A 23,293-nucleotide genomic window follows, 5' to 3' on the forward strand; every position below is an offset into this window, starting at 1 on the left:
TGTAGAACAAAGACTATAATATGGTAATGGTAATAATTCTCAAAGATATAAATGTATTATAGTAGGAGAAAACAAATGAAATTTTAAAGAAAATGTTCAGGACAAACTGACTCTCTCTCACTACACTATCAATGATGTATATACTCTTTTACAATAATAGAAAGTAATAAACTGAGTAGAATTAATTAATTGTGCAATTACAGGTGCATAATAGGTGAAAGAAAGTGACCCAGCATTAGAGGTCTCGTAACTGCTTGGTACAGAAGACCATGCAGTGTAGGTTATAAAAGAATTTCATTGGAGAACAGCAAACATCAGAAGTATTTATAGATGGTTTGATAGATTTAGAAGACAGAAAGAATACCAGAATGACAAAGATGAATCAATGGAACTACTGAGTAAATCAGTGATAGTTGTGGTCATGTAAATAAATACCTTCTTTTTGACAACCATATTCTGTTCAGCTGGTAAGTAATCAAATGGGAACACAAACCTCCAGTTAAAGTTACCTTCACCATTCAGAGACCTAAACAGAAGATAGAAAGTTTATCAAAGAAAGAAGTCTTTAATATACAGATATAATCCTAAAAGGACTTAAATAACAAAATTATAAAAAAAGAAAAAAACATATTTGCTCACTGAAAATAAACTTACCACATTGCTATTTTCATGCAAAATTTATCATATTTGTATTGTTAAATCATGCTTTATAATTTTAGTTTACTCTTACAAAAAACAAAAACAAAAAAAACACCGTTTGTTTCTAAATTCTTACATTTATTTCTAGTTTAACTGCAACTGATCAACCAACCAACCAAATTAGCTTAGTTTCATTGAAAATTTTATGATCATATGGTAAACATTTTCCTCATAATGATTCATTCTCTACTTGTTTTTATTCCAGAAATATTGACCTCATAGACACAATTTATAACTCACTGCTTCTCTAATATCCTCACACATTATATTACATCAAATATTTCTTGGATAAATTTTTGAAATTATCAGATGAGAGAGTTTACAGACTTGATTCATCATTATTTGAATGCTTTATTCTTTATTTCTGATGAAATAGGTTGAAAAGGTGAAAAATAGTTTCTATATATCTCATGACAGCAAAGCCAAGTCTCAAGTATGAATAGCTACTTCATTTAACACTTTAGAAGCTATTATGTCCTCACATAAAATTATAGTAGGAGTCCTATTATCATCATCATCATCTTCCTCATAGTCAATAAATAAAAGATGTTTAAATTTCGTCAACATAAGATTTTAACAACACTTAAAAGCAAAGTTCCAATAATATGTAACTCTCCTCAAATATAATATTTAGAATACTCGGAGATTATTACAGGCAAAAAGTCAATTTTACTTACAGGTGGATTGATATGATATTTGAAGTGAGAACTTGGACAAAACTAAATACCAAAACTATTTTATATAGTATTCTACTAATTCAACCAGCCTAGATACTTTAGAGTGTTAAGAAGACAAAATAACTACCTGTAATGTACATCTGTTTCTAGCTTCTCGTTAATACCATCCATCCATCCAACAACATAGATATCACTCATCTTTTCACCAGTGATTGATTCTTCGTCAAGTACAACATCAACAGTATTCCAGATGATGCAACGCAATACATACCTAACAACAGAACAGAAACCACAGTTAAAATAAACTTCATTGCAGTTACAATTAAATCAGTAAACTCAACATTAGTAATGTATAAATTATCTTAATTAATAATTTCATCTAATCAAACATGGAATTATATGTTTTCAATTTGTAAAATGTTTAAGAGTAACTTTGACACAAAGAACTAATGTTTTATGAGACAAGTTAATAGAAAGAAGAAGAAAAAAAAAAAACAAATGCTAGACAAAGAATTAAATTTCCTTTCAATTTTAGAAATCCATATATTTTTCTATTTAACAAAACCATTTAAACCAACTCTATTAATAAAACATTCATCGGTTTCAATATCAAATTCTATTCACAAACTATTTGTAATGACTGTATTTGCTTTCCTTTAGTTAAGTTGTTTGCTTTAAAACTAAATTCTAGCTTAGTTTCACATTTCTTGGTAATGCCAAGACAATTACAAATGACATTAATTTCTTGCTGAAAATAGTTCCATAACAGTTTGGAAATATCTGTTTAAGTGACTTTGTATAAATAGCATAGAAATTTGGATGTGATAACTTACTTGAGGGGCTTTCGTGATGCAATATTGAAAGGATCTCCAGGAGGGCCCAAGCTTTCAGGAAACAGATCCACCCACATTTGAAGTTGCCCCTAAAGAAACAAATACATTCAGTTAGTCCACAAATATACTGCCAAAAATCAAATTGGAAAAATAACATAAAGACAAAATTAATTATAATTCCATGTAATTTAATTCGTTAGGCTGATGCTTTATATAATTTAAGAGTATTATACACCAATTTATTTAGACTAGTGTTCTCATATTAGTCATCCAAGTCATAATATTTTAGCTTCTGGCATCCTTCAGCCTTCACTGGGTACCACTTGTATTTAGTAACTCTCTTGGAACCTTTTATTAAAACCACAGAGTAGATTGTTATTTTGTTGTTAATGTCCAGGTTACCCTCATATAAAGTATTAGTTACTTGTGATGCTTCATACTCAGTCTGCTTATACACCGACCCAGAATTGAACTCATACCCCCAGGTAAACTACTATACTTAACACTTAATCATCAACACCTATACAAACTATTGCTAATGTCCTTATTTTAGAAAATTAGACTGAAAATAAATCAAGTATGGTATCATAAATAAACCAGACTAAACATAAAAATTAAAGGCTTATAACAAATAATATAATTTTGAGATTAACTCTGAATACTACAATTATTAATTAAAAAAACTAACCTGTTCAATACCAGGTTGTAGCGGGTTATACAAAGATCTGGTTTCAATGTGTTCCTTTACTAGAGGAAATTTGTTCAGAACATGCAATGCTAAACGTTCCTGTGCTGGACCCAAGTTATCATCTGTAACTACAGAGGGCTCTGAAAGTAAATAAAAAATAAATAAATAAATAAAAACATTTCATTTAAATACAGTACGAGGTCTTAATTTATGCCCTTAATTTATGTGACCACTATAAGAACAGACCATGCTAATGAAGAAGCTTTTCATGATCACTCAACCAAACTACAGGAAGCAGCAACCAAATCTTCCTCAAATCACACCCAATTATTTTTAAGAAAAAAAGAAAGGACAATAAAATTCAAGATATATAAAAATAAACAGGATGATTATAGCTGAAATGCCTTTGGTCATAGGTCTTCTTAATCATGACTGAATGATAACAAGAAGAGAGTGGATAAGCCTAAGATGCTGTATTGCCTTTTCCTTTCATACAATAAACCACTGCGTGCCAAAGTGTGGTCCTCAATTAGACGAAAGCTCAGTATATATATATATATATATATATATATATATATATATATATATATATATATATGTGCCAAAACAGACACAGAAGTCTGGTGCAGTCTTCTGCCTGGCCAGCTCCTGTCAAATTGTCCAGCCAATGCCAGCATGGAAGGTGGATGTTAAACAATGATGATGATAATACACACACACACACACACAAACACTATAACAGAAGACAGAAAAAAGAAACATCCTGAATGTATGAGGCCAAACTTCTCTCAATCCTAAATCAGTGCAACTGCATCTTAAGCTTGAGAGAGGCATGATCCCCTACATCCATGGTATATTGCAGTGGTTCCCAACCTTTTCCCAATTCTTTAATTTAAATGAATTTTCCCACAGACCCTTGTAAGATGCTTATCATTATTTCATATATATATATATATATATATATATATATGTATGAAATTTTGAATTTAGCTCATAGATCCCAAGTACTACCTTTGCAGACCACCAGGAGTCTGAGGACCCTAGGTTGGGAACCACTGGTATATTGTGTCACATATGAAGCTGTTGGTAATTTGCATATCAGAAAAGCATATGTGTGTGTATACACCTATGAAATGTACTGAATTTGCTTGGAAAACAATCTATATGGTGTAAGTTTCCTCACTTAAGTCTAATAGTGGTTACACTGTATTTGCTCAAATAAATAATTCACTTTCATAGCAAAAATACAAAACAGTTTAACATCAATGTTAGTATGCAAAGGGAAAAATTAATTTCCAGACAGCAAAGTTATTCATCAATGATAACAATGCTAATTATATCAACTAATAGCAATAAATCTATTTCTCATGTTAATATGAACTTTTCTGTTTACTGCTGAATGCCAATACCAGAATCACAGCAAGAGCCTCATTATTAAAACTGAGTTTGATAATAGATGTATTTCATGGGAAATTTAGGTATACAAAAAATTAAAGCATTTCTGTTAACTTGTTAATTTATAAATGTAAAGCTCTGATGAGGTTAGCTAACCTCCAGGGTAAACGTTTTGCTTAAAATACAAAAAAGAAAATTATGTCTCAAATACCTTTGTTTTAGGGCAAGCAGATACTATAAGGTTTAAGACAACATTTTGGTGTCTTTTATTTTGAGTTTAAACTTTACTAACATTAAGTTTTGCATTAAAAAAATTCCTTTACTAAGATCAACTTACTAGATCTATCTCTTACAAAAAATAATATTAATCATCTTAATATATCATAGTTGAATCAATTATTCATGAATTAAGTCTTCAAGACTTTTTAAAGAAATTAAATTGTGCTGGCTTCATTATATGAGTAGATTAATCTGACTGCAATTTATCGTCATTCATGGATCTTCTGTGATCAATATGAATGCCAATACCAGAATCACAGCAACAGATAAATTTTCTGCGATCAATATGAAAGATACTGAATAAAAATCTTTCGTCTGAATGTTTGTTAAATTATGTATGGTTTCACACACTTTGACCATGTTTTAAGAAACAATATAAATCATATAAGCTTATGTCTATAGTGTTATAACGTAACTCTGATTCTCACAGTGCTAAGCAAATTAGCAAAATATCTCTTAAGACAGGATATTAATTTTGTGAGTAATCTTCTCAATGTTCCAAAAACTATTCTCAAAAACTGAGGCAGCTATAATGAAGTATCCTACCTATAAGTATATTTAAGTACTTGGAATAGCGTTGAACAAATGGACTTATGAGATCCTGTTAAATATATTATACTCTAAGTTATACTGTCACTATAGTTTGCCATGATAATGATGTATTTGATATATCAGTATTCAAAGACATCATCAACAGAATTAAGTGATATAATGTACATTACAAGTATCATATTAGCTTTCTTCAGACAATGATTTAGTTACAGAGATAGGTTATTTTCAGTTTCTGTTGGGACAAAGTGGGTAAGAGACATCTCTCTCTCTCTCTTGGGGGTAACGTAAAAGCTCTATTGCAAATACATTACTCAGAGATCACTGAAATTTTGTTCCAGTTCAAAGTTGTGTTACACCAGACTGCTATGTCAGATATCCAGCAAATTAGGTACACAACACTGAATTCCACTTTCCCAGCCTACTCAGTCTAGTACATATTGTATTAGAATAGAGAAGAAAAGGTCAAATTGATCTAGACAGAATTCTGTTGCTGGCAATCTTCCATTTTGGTGTACTAACTTAACCTCTGCACCAAGTCATTTAAAAAGACATATTTTTATAGATGACTGAGAATAAGAGAAGCAGAAATACATACCAAAATCAGTCAAATTATAAACTACATTGCCAACTTTTACAGAGTTACTGCCATAAAACATTGGTACACCAAGAACGGTGCGTTCACAGTAAGAAGTTAGCAGATCTTTAGGGGTAACACTATCTCTCCATTTGTTCACACCAGAACTAGAAAATAAAAAATTAAAAAAATAAACAATCAGAAAATTAATTTTATTCAAGAAATAATAGTGAGAGTGCTTTAAAAATACATTGTTTACCCCATACTACAGTAAAACAATATTTTATACGTGTGTGTGTGTATCAATACCCATGTATCTACAGAATGAAAAGGAAGATATATGTATATATATATATATATACACACACATACATACGGGGGTTGGACAGAATATTAAAACACCTTAAAATTTCAAAGTTATTTTAATATGGGATAGGACTGCCTTTGGCAGTAATTACAGTTTGAATTCTATAATGTATGGACTCGTACAAAGTTTGAATTGTCTCCAAAGGAACATTTGTCCATTCTTGAGCTAAAACAGTCTCCAGTTCTTCTAGGGATGATGGTGGAGGATATCGACTCCTTACTTGTTTTTCTAAAATGCACCATAAATGTTCAATAATATTGAGATTTGGGAACTGTGGTGGCCAGACAAGATGTTCAACTTCACTACAATGTTCCTTGTACCATTCAGTAACCGCTTAAGCTGTGTGAATTGGTGCATTATCATCCTGAAAGATGTTTCCCGCAGGAAATAGTTCCGCAACCATAGGATGAATCTGATCAGATAAAATGCTTAAATAGTCTTCACTATTAATTCTGCCATGAATGGAAACCTTTGGGTTGGTGGATTTTCAAGATATAGCTCCCCCCTCCATATGAGCACCAACAATTTGATCTCTTTGAAAGTCCGATAGATGTGTCATTTTAATGAATTTTAATTACCTTTTTATGATTATATCTGAAAAGAAACAGCAATTTTAGGCAAAACATATTAAGCAACACTAATAATAAATCAAAAAAATATAAAAATAAACAAGCTTTTGATAGTTTTATAGATATTTCAAAATTATGATGCTTTGATGCTAGGTGTTTCCATTATTTTGTCCAACCCCTGTATATACACACACACACACACACATACAGAATGTACGACAGGTAAATTGTTGTAATTTTATATTTTTAATTTTGTACATGCACATCGTTTGTTTTTGATTTTCTCAACTACACAGTATAGTAGGTCAGTTGGGCACTGTCTGTGAGAAAAGCAATAGCATGATGCAATTCACTCTGCCAGACATTTGAAAATGACATATCGTACTGCTTGGCATTTGTGCCGGAAGCTCCTATATGAACAGATGGTGAATACACAGAATAACCACTGCCTTGTTGTGCCCCCAAAACATGCATGAAGTGTGATAAAAACCAAACATTCAGTCAACATCATGGTGTTTAGAGTGATCACTTGTGATGACGTTATTCCTCCATTCATCTTCTCACATGACCTCAGACTGAACATCGAGGTCTACATCAAGTGCTTGGAGGAGGTAGTGTTACCCTGGGTCACCAGGGAAGACCTAGTGTCTGCTGGAAGACACTATGTCTGGCAACATGACTCTGCACCATGCTACACAAACAGGAGAATCCAGTCATGGCTTTCAGACAATTTTTGTGACCACATTACCTCTAACATCTAGCCACCTAACTCTCCACACTGTAACCCCCTTCATTATTATGTGTGGGGTGCAGTTGAGCGAGAAACCAACAAAACATCTTGTAACACCAAAGATGAAGAGTTGCAGGAGATTCTGAAGACGTCTGGAAGCCATGGTTGAAGCCAATGGTGATTTTATTGAATAAATTTACTCTTTAGTATTTCAAGATATTTTTATGTAATTTTGGTAAATATATTTGTTAAAATGAGATGTCAGTGTTATTTTCCTTTTTGAATAATTTAGACAACAGTTTATTCATCGCACCATACATACATACATTACATAGGCATATACTCATGTACATGAGTGATTTCATTTTGAATGTTGTTTGAAGTGTATAACTGTCCACTTTACGCAGATGCAGGAGCCATGAAGTTAATATTCTGATCAATATAATCAGGAATTAAATCTTAGCAACAGCCAATTTGTTACAATGCCTTACTTGTGTCACTCTGCCAAATTAAAAAAAATTAGTTTGGCTTTTGACTTATGATTGAATGATTAGCAGTAAGGAAGGACACTAAGTTGTAAATTACAGATATCATAGGGAAAAAAATGGATACATAGCAGTTAAAAATTTAACAAATGTGTTAACTGCACATTTTATTCTTAGAGATCACTTACTCAGAGTTGAAAGAAAATTATTAAAAATGATCCACACATCAAAAGTTATGGGTAAATAGCTACGGTAAGACAAAGATTATCCTTGAAAAGTTGCAAGTAATAAAATGTAATTTCATTGAATCATTGTACCAAAAAAAAATTGTCATACAACTTTCTGAATTAAGTAAACAATTTAAACTAATTTCAAAAAGTAGGTGGATAAGAAATAACTCTTGTTATGAAACCTGTTTTTAACCTACATACATGCATGAATGTTTTACAAAATGTTGTAAAAACAATTTCAAAAGAAGGCTATCTTAAAAGGCAATTAAAATCCATATTTCCATAAGTTAAGGAAATATGAATATCAGAAATAATTTAAGGATACTTACATGCAATAACTTTTTGGCAGTCCACAAGTAGCACGGAATTTTGTAAGGAATCGATTTTCAAGGTCAATTGTAGTTTCTCCAATCAAATCATCAGAACTTAGTAAATCTCGATCATAGACTCCAATGGTAAGATCTTTGTGCAGAGGAATGACAGTCTTCAATTCAAACATTCTGAAGAGAAAGAATGAAATATAATCATTGAACTGGCTAAACACTAATGTAATGTGCTGAGTGCATTGAATATATAATGGCATCTATAACAGATTCCTAGTTATCTTCAATCTGATGATTAGTATAGTCAGATCATAGAAAAAAATCATTCTATAGTATTTTGGTTTAACAATCTTGTAGACAAACAATTGATGATGTAAAATTATTTTCATTCTCTGAACAAGAACAATTTTGCTCTTAAATTTCAAAACCGTAAATTATTATCAAACTACAATATTTATTTAAAAAATTTTTTTTCAGCCAAATAGATAATATGATATATTTAATATCTTGCAAGAATTAAACTAGTTTATCACCATCTTTAAGATCGTCAAATCTCTGCTAAATAACTATAAAAAAAACATTGTTATAACACTGCAAAATTCTTAGGAAGCACTCTAAAATACAATATGATCTGGCCTTCGATTGAGACTGGTATTCTAATAGAACCAGAGAAATATTTTGTTTCATTAGTAATAAAGACTTCTTTCGTATCTATTTTATATCACATTTGTTAAACAATAGCTTTGTTAGTTACAGGTTTCCAGAAAGTCAATTATTGGCTTACATGTATTTCTGATAAATAAGAGCAACAAATGTTAGTGCAATACTTTATTTGAAAGTGCTGTCTTTTTACTGTCTTTTTTGTTGATATCTAGCTTTCTCTGACCCACTACACAAGATACACTTCTGTATAGTTCTCATTTTCCAAATTCCATTTACAAGACACCAGTCAACCTAAGACGATGACATGCATAGCAAGACCAAACCTGGCAGCATATATGACTGTGAAGTGAATTTATCAGCACAACCCTGGTGAAATTCATAAGTTACTCTGGAGTTGACTCTTCTAGGTTTTCAAAGGTACAAGTCTTTCGACTATAAAACAATTCAGAGATTACTTCTCAATAACTTTGCTGACAGACTAAGAAAGAAATCCTTTTGTACTTAGGGCAAATGACATTGCTTTGACAATTACAGACAACAGTAAAACACCCCAATGTTCAAAATGTCAGAGCATATAATAATACACATTACAGAAATTAACAGTGGGTGTCTAACCCTTCTTTGATAAGGCAAATAATGATAAACAAAGAAATGTTTTTCAGTATTTGTAACATTTTGAAAGTTGTATAGTGTGACTAACTTTTGAAAGCCACTTTCAAATGTTAGCTGAAAGCCACTGAATCAAAATGCAAATAAATATATCTGAAATTTCAGCTGTAAATGAAGATTTATCTAAATAAAAGAATTTGCTTGTTTATTAAAATAATCATTAACAAAAGTAAGTTTATTATCTTTGTTTTTCAAAACTTCATAACACTAACTTGAAAGAATACATAACTAAAGGAAAATGAAAGAATTCATAAGCCACTTTTAATAACATGTTCCAAAATAAGAAAAATATTAAAAAATTAAAAAAAAATTTTTTTTATGATTCAATCACTAAAAAAGTCTAAACAAATCACAAAATTGTTTTAGTATTTGAATCCATTTTTCAATATTTTAATTCTAAAATAGTTTATTATAACATAAATATACTATAGAAAGCCCAGAAAACTGCAATGCTTGCCTCAAGAAAGCATTTTGTATATGTGTGTGTGTGTGTGTGTGTGTGTGTGTGTGTGTGTGTGTGTGTGTGTTGTGTGTGTGTGTGTGTGTGTGTGTGTGTGTGTATATATATATATATAATATATATATATATATATATATATATTTATATATATATATAAATATATAAATAAAAAAAAGCACAGAAACATATCAGTTGCAGACATTGGAATATTTGAATTTAGATTTTATTATAAAACTATCTTGAATATTAAAAAAATATTTTCTCAGATCTAAGTTAATGATGTATCTCCTTATTTGATAAATACAAATAATGACCCACCTTTACAAATAGATTTGGTCATAAGCTTTCTAACTTTCAACCATAAATTACAAAGGAGACCAAAACTTAGCTTTGAACAAACACTTACTTTCATAGATTATAAAAATACTTACTTGCCAAAACAAGGGTTAATAGTGTTTGGTATGTATTCTGATTTGCTGTCAACTTTGTGCTTCCCAAGTTTTATCTTGACATAAGGATCAGCCTGAAGAAGACAATATTTGCACTTCAAACCTACTACTCTGTCAATTCTAAAAAAATTATATTAAAGTAGTTACCATAATTCAAAGAAAATAAAAAAAAAGTGCTAAACTTGTAAGATTGCTTCAAGAATTGCTCCTCACCAAAAAACAACTGTTTTATACTTGTTTTATAAAATTACTTAGAGTTCATGAGACATTTTAATCTTTACTAAAATATAGAGCTGTCACCTATATTTTTGCTGTTTGGAAATCAAACGAAAGGGACATACTCTAGAAAGTCGATATCTAAAATAAAGTTTGTAGTTTACAAAAGTAAAGTAATTTATCTAGAAAACAGTTTTATCAAATGTATTTTCCATTCCGAAATAAAACAAGAACTTACCAATCCACTGGGATCATTTGGTTGTAAATCTATACCCTTAACGACATAGACCCTTACAATACACACTTGTGGATCACTGGGTGGAAGCCCTTGAATCACTCTGTCAGGCATTGGTTCTGAAGGGTCTGCTGGTAATGGATACACTTTGAATGAACACTAAGGAAAAAGTGAAAGATAAGGTGAGAGAAATAACTGAACTATATTATAGTGACAAAGGAGACAGAACTGGAACACTTTTACTCATGATTCTTTAGTTGTAGGCCCACCACCCACATCATATACAGCCATATAGATACTTAATGTATATTAAAACATAAATAAATAGCAATTAAGAGCTCAATTAATAACATATTGTTAAACTCTGACAGGTTATTATATTGCTATAAATTGAAATGGGACCAGCTTGCATGTACATAATCAGCTAAAATCATCTTTAAGAGCAACATATCTAGACTAAAAGCAGATAAGCACAGATTTCACAATTTCACATACAACCCATACTCTGTGTGTTCAATAGTCATTCCATTAAGATAAACACCATTAAATGCATAATTACATAACTTCAATTAAATTCAAAAACTGTTTTTATTCAAATGGTCAGGAATACTATGTATTGTATTAATCAGAAAGCTGTAACTGGTTTAAATACACTGAGACAAAGAGGACAACAGAGGATTAAGAAATCCCTAATTCAAATTCCATCAATATTAACCTTGCCTTTCATCTTATTTTTGTAAGGGTGGGCTTATAAAGTACTAAACCAGAGCAATGGATTGGTGAAATTGTTAGAGTATTGGATGAGAAGCCTTACAATATTTATATGGCTCTGCGTTCTGAGTTCAAATTCCACCAATTATCTGTATAGCTGGAAGTAGGGTGTTTGGAACTTGACCATGGAGATAAACCTTTCAATGTTATATGGAATGATTTGCATTAATGTAAAAATACACAGACTCTCTATTGCAATAGGACAAACACCAGGAAAAAAAATTATCTTAGAAATGAGGTTCCAATATTATTATTATTATTATTTTATGCGCCCTTTTCAAGCCTAGCCAGGCTCATGGGCCCGGTTTCCATTGCCTATGTGTTCCCCCCAGCTGGACGGGACACCAGTCCATCGCAGCATTACTCAAGAAACAGGAAGAAAGAGTGAGAGAAAGTTGGGGCGAAAGAGTACAACAGGGGTCACCCCCTCCTGCCAGAGCCTCGTGGAGCTTTAGGTGTTTTCGCTCAATAAACACACACAATGCCCAGTCTGGGAATCGAAACTGCGATTCTCCCACTGCGAGTCTGCTGCCCTAACCACTGGGCCATTGCGCTTCCACTCCAATATTATTATGAATAAGACTAACTGAATTTCTTTTTATTTCTGTATATGTATTCTAGTACTTGTATTATTACATTTCTTACAACTTGACTTCATTAACTGTCAATGAATAATTAATAATTACCTTCAGTTCACCAATAGTATTGGATTCAGAATCTTCAGTGTCCTTTCCTCGAAGCATTGTGAATGAATGGCAGAAATCTGAGAACTCTGAAAAGCTTTCACAATTTTCAAGTTCATCATTATAAACCTGGAAAAAGAGATTAAATTCTTAATCATCAGTAATATTCAACTTGTCACCACATGTTCAAATGTTACGACAGTAAAATAGTAAGAGAGTGACGAAAAAGTAATGTGTTAATGGTGGAGGGGTGGGGTGGACGTGGCATCAGCCAGAGAGAAAAGAAAATAGAAACAAAAAAGTTACACTGGATATTTATTATATTGTTACTAACACTAAGTTATTTGAATCTAATTTTTAAACAACCTAAATAACCTGGAGCACTGCCTTGAAGGGTTTTAGTTGAATGAATTGACCCCAGGACATTATTTTAAAGCCTAGTACTTATTCTATTGGTGAACTGCTAAGTTACGGGGACATAAACACATCAACACCGACTGTCAAGTGGTGATGGGGGTACAAACAGACACACACATATATTATTATAGACATATATATATATACACAACAGGCTTCTTTCAATTTCTGTCTACCAAATCCACTTAACAAAGCTTTGGTTGACTCAAGGCTATAGTAGAAGACAGTTGCCCAAGGTGCAATGCAGTGGGATTGAACCTGGAACCATGTGGTTGGGAAGCAAGATTCTTACCACACAGCCATGCCTGTACCAGTAGACAATTTTTTTTAGCTGTACCATAACTAAAATAATCAACGTAAGGAATTTAAAATGCTGGACTGTTTATTTTTCTACTATTTCATCTTATCCTTCTGTAATTTGGACTTAATAAAATGAGTACAGAGGTTAGTGTGTGTATGAGGGTGGGGGATGTTCAAGTACGCTACTCTCATTTTACCAAGCTTTCTTCTGGTTAAAGTTATATTTTGGAAACAAAGTAATTTTTCCAACATTACCATCATAGCTTTTTATTCCTCATAATGATTTTTTTTTTTGGCTCAGAACATCCTGAGTAGAGTTCGAAATTGCTCAGAGACTACACTGATATATAAAACATTTCTGATTAAAAAAAAAAAAAAGAAACACTTGTTTTTGATTACTCTAAAGAGTGAGAGAACCATTTGAGATTAACAAAACATAGAGCACTTGAGAAGTGAAAATTCTTTTTTTCTTCATCTTGTGACAAGTTACTAATAACAAGACAACATTCTACTTATAAAATAAATATTTGATATCAGAAACTTTACTTAAAATACAAAATAAATAGAATTAATGTCTATGAAAAACAAATTGCAAAATCAATGTCAAAAATATGTTAAAAACTACTATCAGCATTACTTTGTATGAAAACTTAGCTGTTATTTGAGAAACAGTTGAAATAAAAATACTGCATGATGTAAATATTTTAAATTCGTTTCCATTAAAATACCTAAAATGCTGTAATTCAGAGCCATTTAGAAATACTCAAAATGGTTTCCATCAACAGTCTTATCTTGTGATTTATTTCAAGAATATTTTGAAATGTAATACAATAATTACTTACAACAAGCTTGTCATATCCTTTTTCAATGTATTTCTTGCACTTTCCACTGTCCCCAATAGAAGCATAATACTTAGACCACCAGTCAATTTCAAGATCTAACAAATCTGTTTTCTCCTGTTAACAAAGATATATAAAGTAAGTCCAATGCAATGAAAAATAATTATTAGGAATTCAATTTGAATTGAAAGCTTTCCAATATTTTAATGAAAATATGATATTACTCACATTTAACAATCAATATAATTTTACATAGCTAGAAAAACATAAACACAAAACAAGATTGAATACATGAAAAATATAATAAAAAAAGGCATTTCCCATAAAAATTAAATTTAAGTTTGCTCCATATTAAGTTTCCACCATTATGAATTGGCTATACTGGATCACTATCCCATATTTCTAAAGATTTTTAAGCCCACAGTCTAGAAACTTACATAAATGAGACCCACCTACCTTATAAAAATAGAAGAAAAGAAATCAAAAGTGTGTAGGTCTTAAAGAAAAAACCCCAAAAAACTGAAACAGAATCTTAAATAAATGAGAAAGCTTTAGACATTTTTTATGGTTTGTGAAAAATTTAATATTAATTCTAATTTTTCACAATTATGAAAATCCAGCTACTGCATAAATTTGTTCATAAATGAAATTTATTTCAATACAAATATTCAGAAAATAACATATTTGCTTGTGTAAAATGCAACAGGTTAATACAAAACATCAAGGTTAAAATCAGGAGTGGGGGTAGTATTATACATGAATGTAAAAAAAAAAAGAAAAAATATATATATTAATGATAATTAGGCACAGAAAGTGTGTGTGTGTGGTGGAGTTATATATTAGGTTGGCCAAAAGTTCATTTGTTTTTTTTTAGTATCAACTGTCCGGTCTTCTAATCACTGTTCCGATATTCTTTTTCTTTAGAAACTGTATTCGGTATAACGACCAAGGTTATATCAGTGTGTAATGAAGCCTCAAAGGAGAGAGATAGCAACTTGTTTGATTGCATTTGAGCCTAGACATGGAAGACCGGACGGAGCTCTATCGGCATTTTATGCTTTTTTTTTACTTCAGAATAGGAAAGAAAGCAACAGAAACTTGCCGAAAGTTATGCAATGTGTATGGAGAGAATGCTGTTTCAGAATGGGTGTGCCAAAAATGGTTTGCTCGATTTCGATCAGGGAATTTTTCAGTAAGAGATGCACCTCGCTCTGGTCGGCGAAAAGATATTGACATCAACCAACTGAGAGCTGTAGTCAAACAAGACAGCAGTCTTACGACCAGACAAATCACAGATATTCTTAACATATCCAAAACAAGTGTGGAAAATGAATTGCATAAACTTGATGTTCGGGTTTCCCATAAATTGACAGAAGCAAATCTTGTCCAGAGGGTTTCCATTTGTGATTCATTACTGAAAAGGGAAAACAATGAACCCTTTTTGAGAAGAATTGTTACTGGAGGTAAAAAGTGGGTAGTTTACAATAATGTGAAGATCATGGAAAAAAGCAGGGGATTCTCCAAAACGAACACTCAAAGCATGTCTTCACCCAAAGAAAGTTCTGTTATCGATATGGTTGCATTGGAAGGATGTTATCTTTTTTGAACTTCTTCCCTAGAATAAAACCATCAATTCAGAGGTTTATTGTGAACAACTGGATAAATTAAACACGGCTCTTCCTCAAAAACAGCCAGAACTGGTGAATCGCAAAGGCGTTGTTTCCCACCATGACAACGCAAGGCCACACACTGCTTTGATTACTCGGCAGAAGTTGCTACAACTTGAGTGGGAAGTTTTGCCTCACCCTCTGTACTCTCCAGATCTGGCCCCATCAGATTTCTATCTGTTTCGGTCACTGCAAAATTCATTGAATGGAAAAAAATTTTATTTTGATGAAGACGTGAAAACTTTCTTGGAAACTTTTTTTGCTAATAAAGAGCCTAAATTCTTCAAACAGGGGATTAAAGATCTACCCAACAGGTGGCGAAAGGTTATAGAAGCAAATGGTAACTATTGTATTAATTAAATACATTTTTCACAATTGTTTACTTTGTTCTGATTTTCACCTAAAAAAACGAACAGACTTTTTGGCTAACCCAATATTTCAAATAGCATTATATGCAAGTAAATATGGTAATAATGATTGATAATGCTTCTGAAAATGAATCTGGTAAAAATGTTATGGGACTGATCAGTGTCAATTAACCACAGAGACTTAATGTGATCATAAGAACTAGAAAGCAAAGTGTATAAATTCAGGCTTTGCTACATTGCATGCTAGTAGACTGGAAACTAGGGAAAAGGAAAATAATGAAATTACTCTGAATTTGGTAAGAGAGCTGATAAAACTCTTGGACATATAAGTAAACAAAAATAGCCCAATAACAACAACAGCTGCTCAATAGACTATGTGTTGAAATTGAGCACCCACATCCATCTAAAAAATGCTACCCTATTCGGATCTCAAGAAACTAGTGTTCTTTCATAGATTATATAACCAGCAACAGCAATAAGATAAAATAGTAAAAATCTTCTGAATCAAAATTGTAGAAATAAGATTTTGAAACACATATGAAGTTTTAAAATTATTGTATAAGCAAAATCAAATGTTTTTCTTACAATATATTTCACCTACTATTAAAAAGAACAAAATACCAAACATAACAAAACAAAAAACAAACATAAAACGAAACAAAGTTTAACAAAAACAATTAAATAGTGAAGTAAGTGCTAGCTAACTTATTTTGGCTAACAATTTGAATATACATGTATCAAGGGTGGGGGTGAGGGCAAATATTGAACAATACTCAAAACCAAATGAAGGCAAAGGAAACTACCTTTTTTTTCTTTAAAAAAAAAAAGTTAATGCACCAAAGTCCACATCACTTACAGCTGGAAATAGTTATGTGAACTGGGAAAAGATAGATGATTTATTACACACAGAGACAACTCCAGATGTATTTCAGTCTTATTGGATCTGAGTGAAGTATAGTCATTCACATAACTGATCAAAGGAGGTATAGAAATAGATATGCATATATAAGGATTTACAAAGTAACAAAGCCTGGCTACAAACGTCCAGGAATATCATCTATAATGAAGATAGATAATTAAGTGCTAAGATTTTTCATGTGGCAAGTTTCTTTGTTTTTATTTTTTTTTTGGCTAACTCTGTATTGAGATGAAGAAAATGTCGAACAATGCTTAATAAACCAACAGCAACTTCAAAAACGAATTACATTGCCAACTGAACATAAACAACTTTGATAAAGAAAATTTTCAAAGCATAAATTGATTAAGCCTGTGTTGGGTGTATAAAATTCTTTAAAAAACTATTTTGTGGTAATTTGTAATAGATTGAAGAGCTAAGTGTGAAGTATAAATATCTGCATTTCTGTAGATATTTATACAATTATCAAACTGTATAATTGTACTCAAAGTATGACATGCTACCAATGACATAGGACAAGCAATGATAAATGTAAAAAATCTGCAACAATATGCAAATTGGGTAATAGATACTAAAGTTTTAACTTCTCACTGTCCACGGCAAAACAAAGTTAGACACATGCAACTCAGTAAGATATTTTCGATTTTTGAAAGACATTTGCTAATGTAACTTCTAGCTAGAAAGAAATACAATGTAGATGAGAGAAGTACTCTCCACTAATCTAAATGTAGTCAAATCAAAGTATTTCCTTTTGTCTAAGGCCACAATCAAGATAGAGATTACTCTTAAACAAGTTGTTTTTAATTGCAATTATTGTAAAACTTCCAATGGTGAAATTATGCCATTGAAGATTTCTAGAAGAAGCTGACTAAAACAGACTTCATTATAAACAAATTTATCGAAACTAAAGGCTCTAGAAATATATTTTCTAGAATATATTTCCAGAAAAATTTTTTAATTAATTTTCTCAATTAAAAGTTTCAAATATAGAAAAGTGAATATTTTGTTGCAATTTTAATTTTATGTCCATTTCCTATTTATTTTCCAAGCTGTAATAATTTAACTGATAATATCTCAATTATGAGATAGATATTATTTCTAAAGAATATTAAAAAACAAATTTTATAAACTTAAGTGTTGTGAATGCCTCACAAGAGGTAAGCTCCCAGCATACAAAATTTATGAGGTCGCTTTCAATACTTAGTTGAATTATTTATCCTTCTAAAACTTAAGAAACATTGCTAATCATATAGAAAAAAGGTATGGCAGCGAATCTAATGAAAACTCAGAGTTGTGGTAGGTTTCAAACACAGGGGTCAAAGAAAATTTTCTATATATTTTTTTAAATCCAAAAACAACAACAAATTCATCAGAAATAAAATTAAGAAAACATTAAGATTTAATCTTTTATGGTTTAATCTTTTCACTGTTTCCAATCCTATTGTTCTTGAAGGGCCTGTAGTGGTCATAAGTATATCCCTTCCTCTTGATCAAGGGCTCTCAACCGGGATCCATATAAAAGATTTTAAGGGTCCATGGACACAATATACTAAATTGGGGGTGGGGGTAAGGTAATTTTTCAAGGGCCATGAAGAAATTGTTTCAGACTAGTAAACTTTATGTGCAATATATTAGTTGTACAATACACAAAATATTTTAACAATTTTTATACAATTCTTAATAACATTTAAATATAAAAATACAATAGAAGTTTTTAAATATTGAATGGCTATGGGGGCACACCCAAGTATAATAGGAATCAAAGGGGTCCATAGGTAAAAAATGGCCAAGAACCCCTGCTCTAAACCAAAAAAGAAAGAAAAAAAAAACAGAAAGCAGATCTTTTGAAACATCACAAGTTTCCAGTTAATGAATGCCACAAAACTGCCATGTCCAGTACATGTGGAAATATATCAGGAACTTAAAATATACCAGTAACAATTTGTCATATTAGTGATGACAAATTGAAATATGGAATAATACAAATCTAGAAAACAGTGGAGTTCATAGTTTTAATTGTACAGGTTCTGTCAAATAACATTGGTGAAAAGATCAATAAAATATTTTTAAAAATGTTAATTTTAAAGAGAACGAACAAGATAAACATTAATTCATCAATAATTTTTAACAAGGTACATAGCGGTGTCTTCTCTTTCTGCGTCTTCTCTTTTTGCATAATCCACATAATAGTTTGAGTAATACTTCAAATATTTTACTCAAATATGCAACCTATATAAGGAAAATTAAACCTGATAACCAAAATAGAATAGATGTTTTATTTCAATAAAATTAAACAATGAATAAATCCAAACAATGCTCTACTTTATAAGAGTAAAATTAAAATAAGAATAGAAATAAATGCAATCTTTGACAATTCAAACCCAAATAACCAATGTATATATAACCCAATCATGCAAATTTTTAAATAAAAAAAATACTTGAGCAATTTAAAAAAAAAATCCACTTTAGACATTAAGAAAGAGATAAAAGAGATGAAAAAAGAAATGTTGTAAATGAAAAAAGAAAACAGTTTCAGGTATATGACCAATCAAACAGAACAGGAATATATTGACAGGAAAATTTTTAATTAAAAAAAAAATTAATTTCAAGACATGGAAGGGAAATTAATACTTTCAGAAACAGAACAGTTTGTAAAAGTGTGCAGGTGTCAATGTTGATCCCTTGCAATGGTGCAATTAGATCAACAATTTCTTATTACCTGGAAATATTTAGAACAGCCCATATTGCTTAAGAAATCTTAAATGCCCCCAACAGTTGACTTCAGGATTGGGGAATGGCTTGACCAAAATTTAGAGAGGAAAGATTTTAAAGCCTATTTATTTTAACTTTATAAGTAAATCACTGAATTTAATAGGACCCAGAAATTAAACGGTAGAAGCTGTTATCAAAGGTTATTTTTCTAAATTTTGTTATTGCTTGAAAAGCATTAAAGAAAATTTAAAACCATATCTAGAATCTCATGAATAAAGTAATTTTTCTGATAATTACATTTTATAATGGAAGAGATAAGAAAGAAAAATAGACTTGATCTCACAGCATGCAAAAAGGAAATAAAAATAATATCCAGTATTAATTTTTTTCAAGAAGTGAGATATAAAATGTCAGTGTTGGAAACAGAATTCACTGCATTGAAGGAAGTTGGAGTAAAAGTAATTTTTGAAATAGATATTCCTGACATGTAAACTTGATTGTACATGTACTGGAAGTATAACCACACCGAAATATGTGAAAAGTGGTTTCTTGGTTTGTGTATTGAAATAGCCAGTTAAAGAAGTTCCACCACATTTAAGTGAATGAGAAGCTCCATATCCACTGAGAATCATGATTGAAACAAACCTCTTCTTCTTTATCCGACTTAAAAGAAAATGAGGGTAAATCCATCTGTGGGAATGACATAACCTTGTTAAAAACACCACCTGCTTCACTGCCTTCACTCTTTAAAAAAAAAACAAAAAACAATGTTCAAATGTAAAATGATATTTTCAGAAAGGATATTTTTTAAAATCCAAATGCCAACACTAAAATTTCCAGAAGTTAGCCATTCAATTACAAAAAGCATCCTTCTTTAAATTATCAAATGGTTTAATATATTTAATTTCATTCTCAAAAAAATTGATGATATCTGAATCCAAATATAAGGATCTCCCTCTTTAAAAGCATGCTGACTTACAGCTTCTTGTATACCAGGCAAAGGATTGACAATTCCTAGAGCTGAAGATGTAGGAAATTGTCTAAAAATCACATCAGGTGTTATCTGGGTATCAAAAATGGTATTGTTTTAGATAAATATTATTCTGAAAGGCTGCTTAAATTTTCTGATAATGGAAATTCATTATTCATGCAAGAAAGAAAAAAATGCCTTGCTATTCTTTGTTTTTGAAACAAGATAACTGAGGAGAGAGAATCTTAAAGAAATGATGCTTTGTACAAATTTCTAATTGTAAATATAATTTTTGAACAGTTGTGAACTAAAGTAAAACGAAAGCTGAATAAACAATATTAGACCACAAAATAAACAGATGAAAGGTGAACTTAATGGTTTTTGATAAACACTTAGAAAGACAAAAAATATATAACAACCAATGAATTTATCAGAGAGAAAGACAAACATCCAAGATGGTGCTGGAAAAATAGTTGTAGGTGTATGACCTTCTGTTATATCTAGGAAAAGCAAACTTATTGGTAATAAATGGATAAAAAAAGCAGACATATGAGTTACAAAAGTTAGCTATTCCAAAAACAACAAACTGGTTGAATATATTCAGAGTAACTTTCCATGTGACCACAAATCAGAATAATACATTTTCAGAAAACTGATATATTTATTCTTTCACAGAGATTCCCTGAACATAATTCCTAAATATTGCATACTTTTTAACTCCCAAAATTAAAGGATTTAGGAAGTTAAATGTGAGAAAGTACTAGTAGTGGATATGCTGAGTTTTCTGATAAATTATTGCACATGAAAAGTTTTATGGATATCTACATTAGCATGATAACTTCTGAAATTGTACATCCAGGTTCAATTCTTTGTTAGATTGTGATTTCAACAATGGTTTTCCCATTTAATTTTGTGCAGTGTATGCAAGGCAATGCACTTTGTAATTGCATCTAAGACCACCCAGAAATATGTGGACTTTACATCCATAAGGTGTGTCTATATTGTCAGTTTTGGGCAACGTTTTGCAGAAGTCAATGTTTATTCTTTTAACTTGTTTAAGCTTGACTAAATAGCTCAAGCTAAACTTTGTTGATGATGAATTTGTTTATGTGACATTTATATCTTATAAACCTATTTTATAACAGGTAAGATCTGGAATCTAAATACAGAAACAATCTAAGTTCCATTTTGGATCTTTTGATTTCCATTTTCCTTAAAATTTCTAGTAAAACAAAAATAATAATATTGACTTTCTTTTTTTCATCAGAGGCAGAGAACATAGATCATTGCAGGTTGGGTTTATTATATTTCATCTGCTAGAATTAAACTTTATATAACCATTTTATTGCAAGAATTCAACAGCTATTGTTAAGTCAATCCATATATAAGGTACTATCTGCATTATATATTGGAATATGAAAATTTTATAAAGAGGGAGGGAAAAAAGAACTGGAATGCAAAATATTTAATTCACAGAGAAAAGTTTGAAAGAATGGAAGTAAAAGTGGTAAGCCAGTTGATGACAGATGTACAAAGAGAAAAATCAAAAAAAAAAACTGTAAATAAAATAACAGGAGTGAACAGAATGGTGATACACACAATGGCATGATGCAAGATTGAGCATATGACAAAACATAACAATATTTGTTGCATTAAAAAAAATATACACACAAAAGAAAAAAACAAAATACAGTGCTCACAAAGAATAAGAAATGTTACAACAATGGACATAGATATTTACAAGAAATCAGACCACGTTTTGGAGATTAAAAAATTTTTTTAAATAACTTTGAAACATGTTCAAAAAGACAATGTTTAACATTAGACCATCACTTTAAATTTTTTAATTACATACATCATGGAAATAATAGATAATATATATAGTTTATCTGTAACTAGATGGAATCAAACATGTTTAGGTTTATTATTGCTATTTTAATCCTTGGAATAACAAAATTGAGCCACAAATAGTAAGAAAAATCATTTCGAACTAAAAAAGAAAAAGATAATTAAAAATGGAAAATATGAAAATAAAATAAATCCAAAGACCAAGAGTTTAGACATGCTAAATGTGGCTGAATTATATTTTCCAAAGATATGGCCAAACTAACATTTTTTCCTTCTTTCCAAAATTATAGAAAAAAAAAAATCAATCTACTATTTAAATATTCTTTTGTTCTTGATGTGAAATGTTAGAAGTGAAAATATTGGGTCATCCCATAAATAATGCAGTTTTTTTTATACTTCTTTTATCTTTCAAAATAGGCACAAGAGTGGCTGTATGGTAAGCAGTTTGCTTCCCAACCACATGGTTCCAGGTTCAGTCCCACTGCACGGCACCTTGGGCAAGTGTCTTCTGCTATAGCTTTGGGCTGACCAAAGCCTTGTGAGTGGATTTGGTAGATGGAAACTGAAAGAAGCCTGTCGTGTATATATATATATATATATATATGTGTATGTGTGTGTGTGTTAGTCTCCCCTCCATTGCTTTGACAACCGATGTTGGTGTGTTTATGTCCCTGTAACTTAGCAGCTCGGTAAAAGAGACCAATAGAAT

The 23,293-nt window shown here is 30.9% G+C and overlaps 1 protein-coding gene across 13 annotated transcripts in view; it reads right to left on the reverse strand.

Annotated features, from left to right (window-relative positions):
• Positions 1–23,293, reverse strand: part of LOC115230663 (myoferlin) — a 208,485-nt gene that overhangs the window by 14,959 nt on the left and 170,233 nt on the right. For 11 of the 13 annotated variants that reach the window (XM_036499290.1, XM_036499279.1, XM_036499276.1 and 8 more), the window contains 11 exons: positions 20,412–20,510; positions 14,107–14,220; positions 12,551–12,676; positions 11,097–11,252; positions 10,625–10,716; positions 8,408–8,578; positions 5,719–5,864; positions 2,898–3,037; positions 2,210–2,298; positions 1,504–1,647; positions 436–526 (listed from right to left, as the gene is read on the reverse strand). In XM_036499290.1, coding sequence (XP_036355183.1) covers positions 436–526; positions 1,504–1,647; positions 2,210–2,298; positions 2,898–3,037; positions 5,719–5,864; positions 8,408–8,578; positions 10,625–10,716; positions 11,097–11,252; positions 12,551–12,676; positions 14,107–14,220; positions 20,412–20,510 — 1,368 coding nt within the window. The remainder of the gene's footprint in view (positions 1–435; positions 527–1,503; positions 1,648–2,209; positions 2,299–2,897; positions 3,038–5,718; positions 5,865–8,407; positions 8,579–10,624; positions 10,717–11,096; positions 11,253–12,550; positions 12,677–14,106; positions 14,221–20,411; positions 20,511–23,293) is intronic. The other 2 variants (XM_036499297.1, XM_036499300.1) reach the window with 1 other exon arrangement.

The sequence above is a fragment of the Octopus sinensis genome, linkage group LG2 (genome assembly GCF_006345805.1).
Source record: "Octopus sinensis linkage group LG2, ASM634580v1, whole genome shotgun sequence".
In the NCBI taxonomy this organism is placed as follows: domain Eukaryota; kingdom Metazoa; phylum Mollusca; class Cephalopoda; order Octopoda; family Octopodidae; genus Octopus; species Octopus sinensis.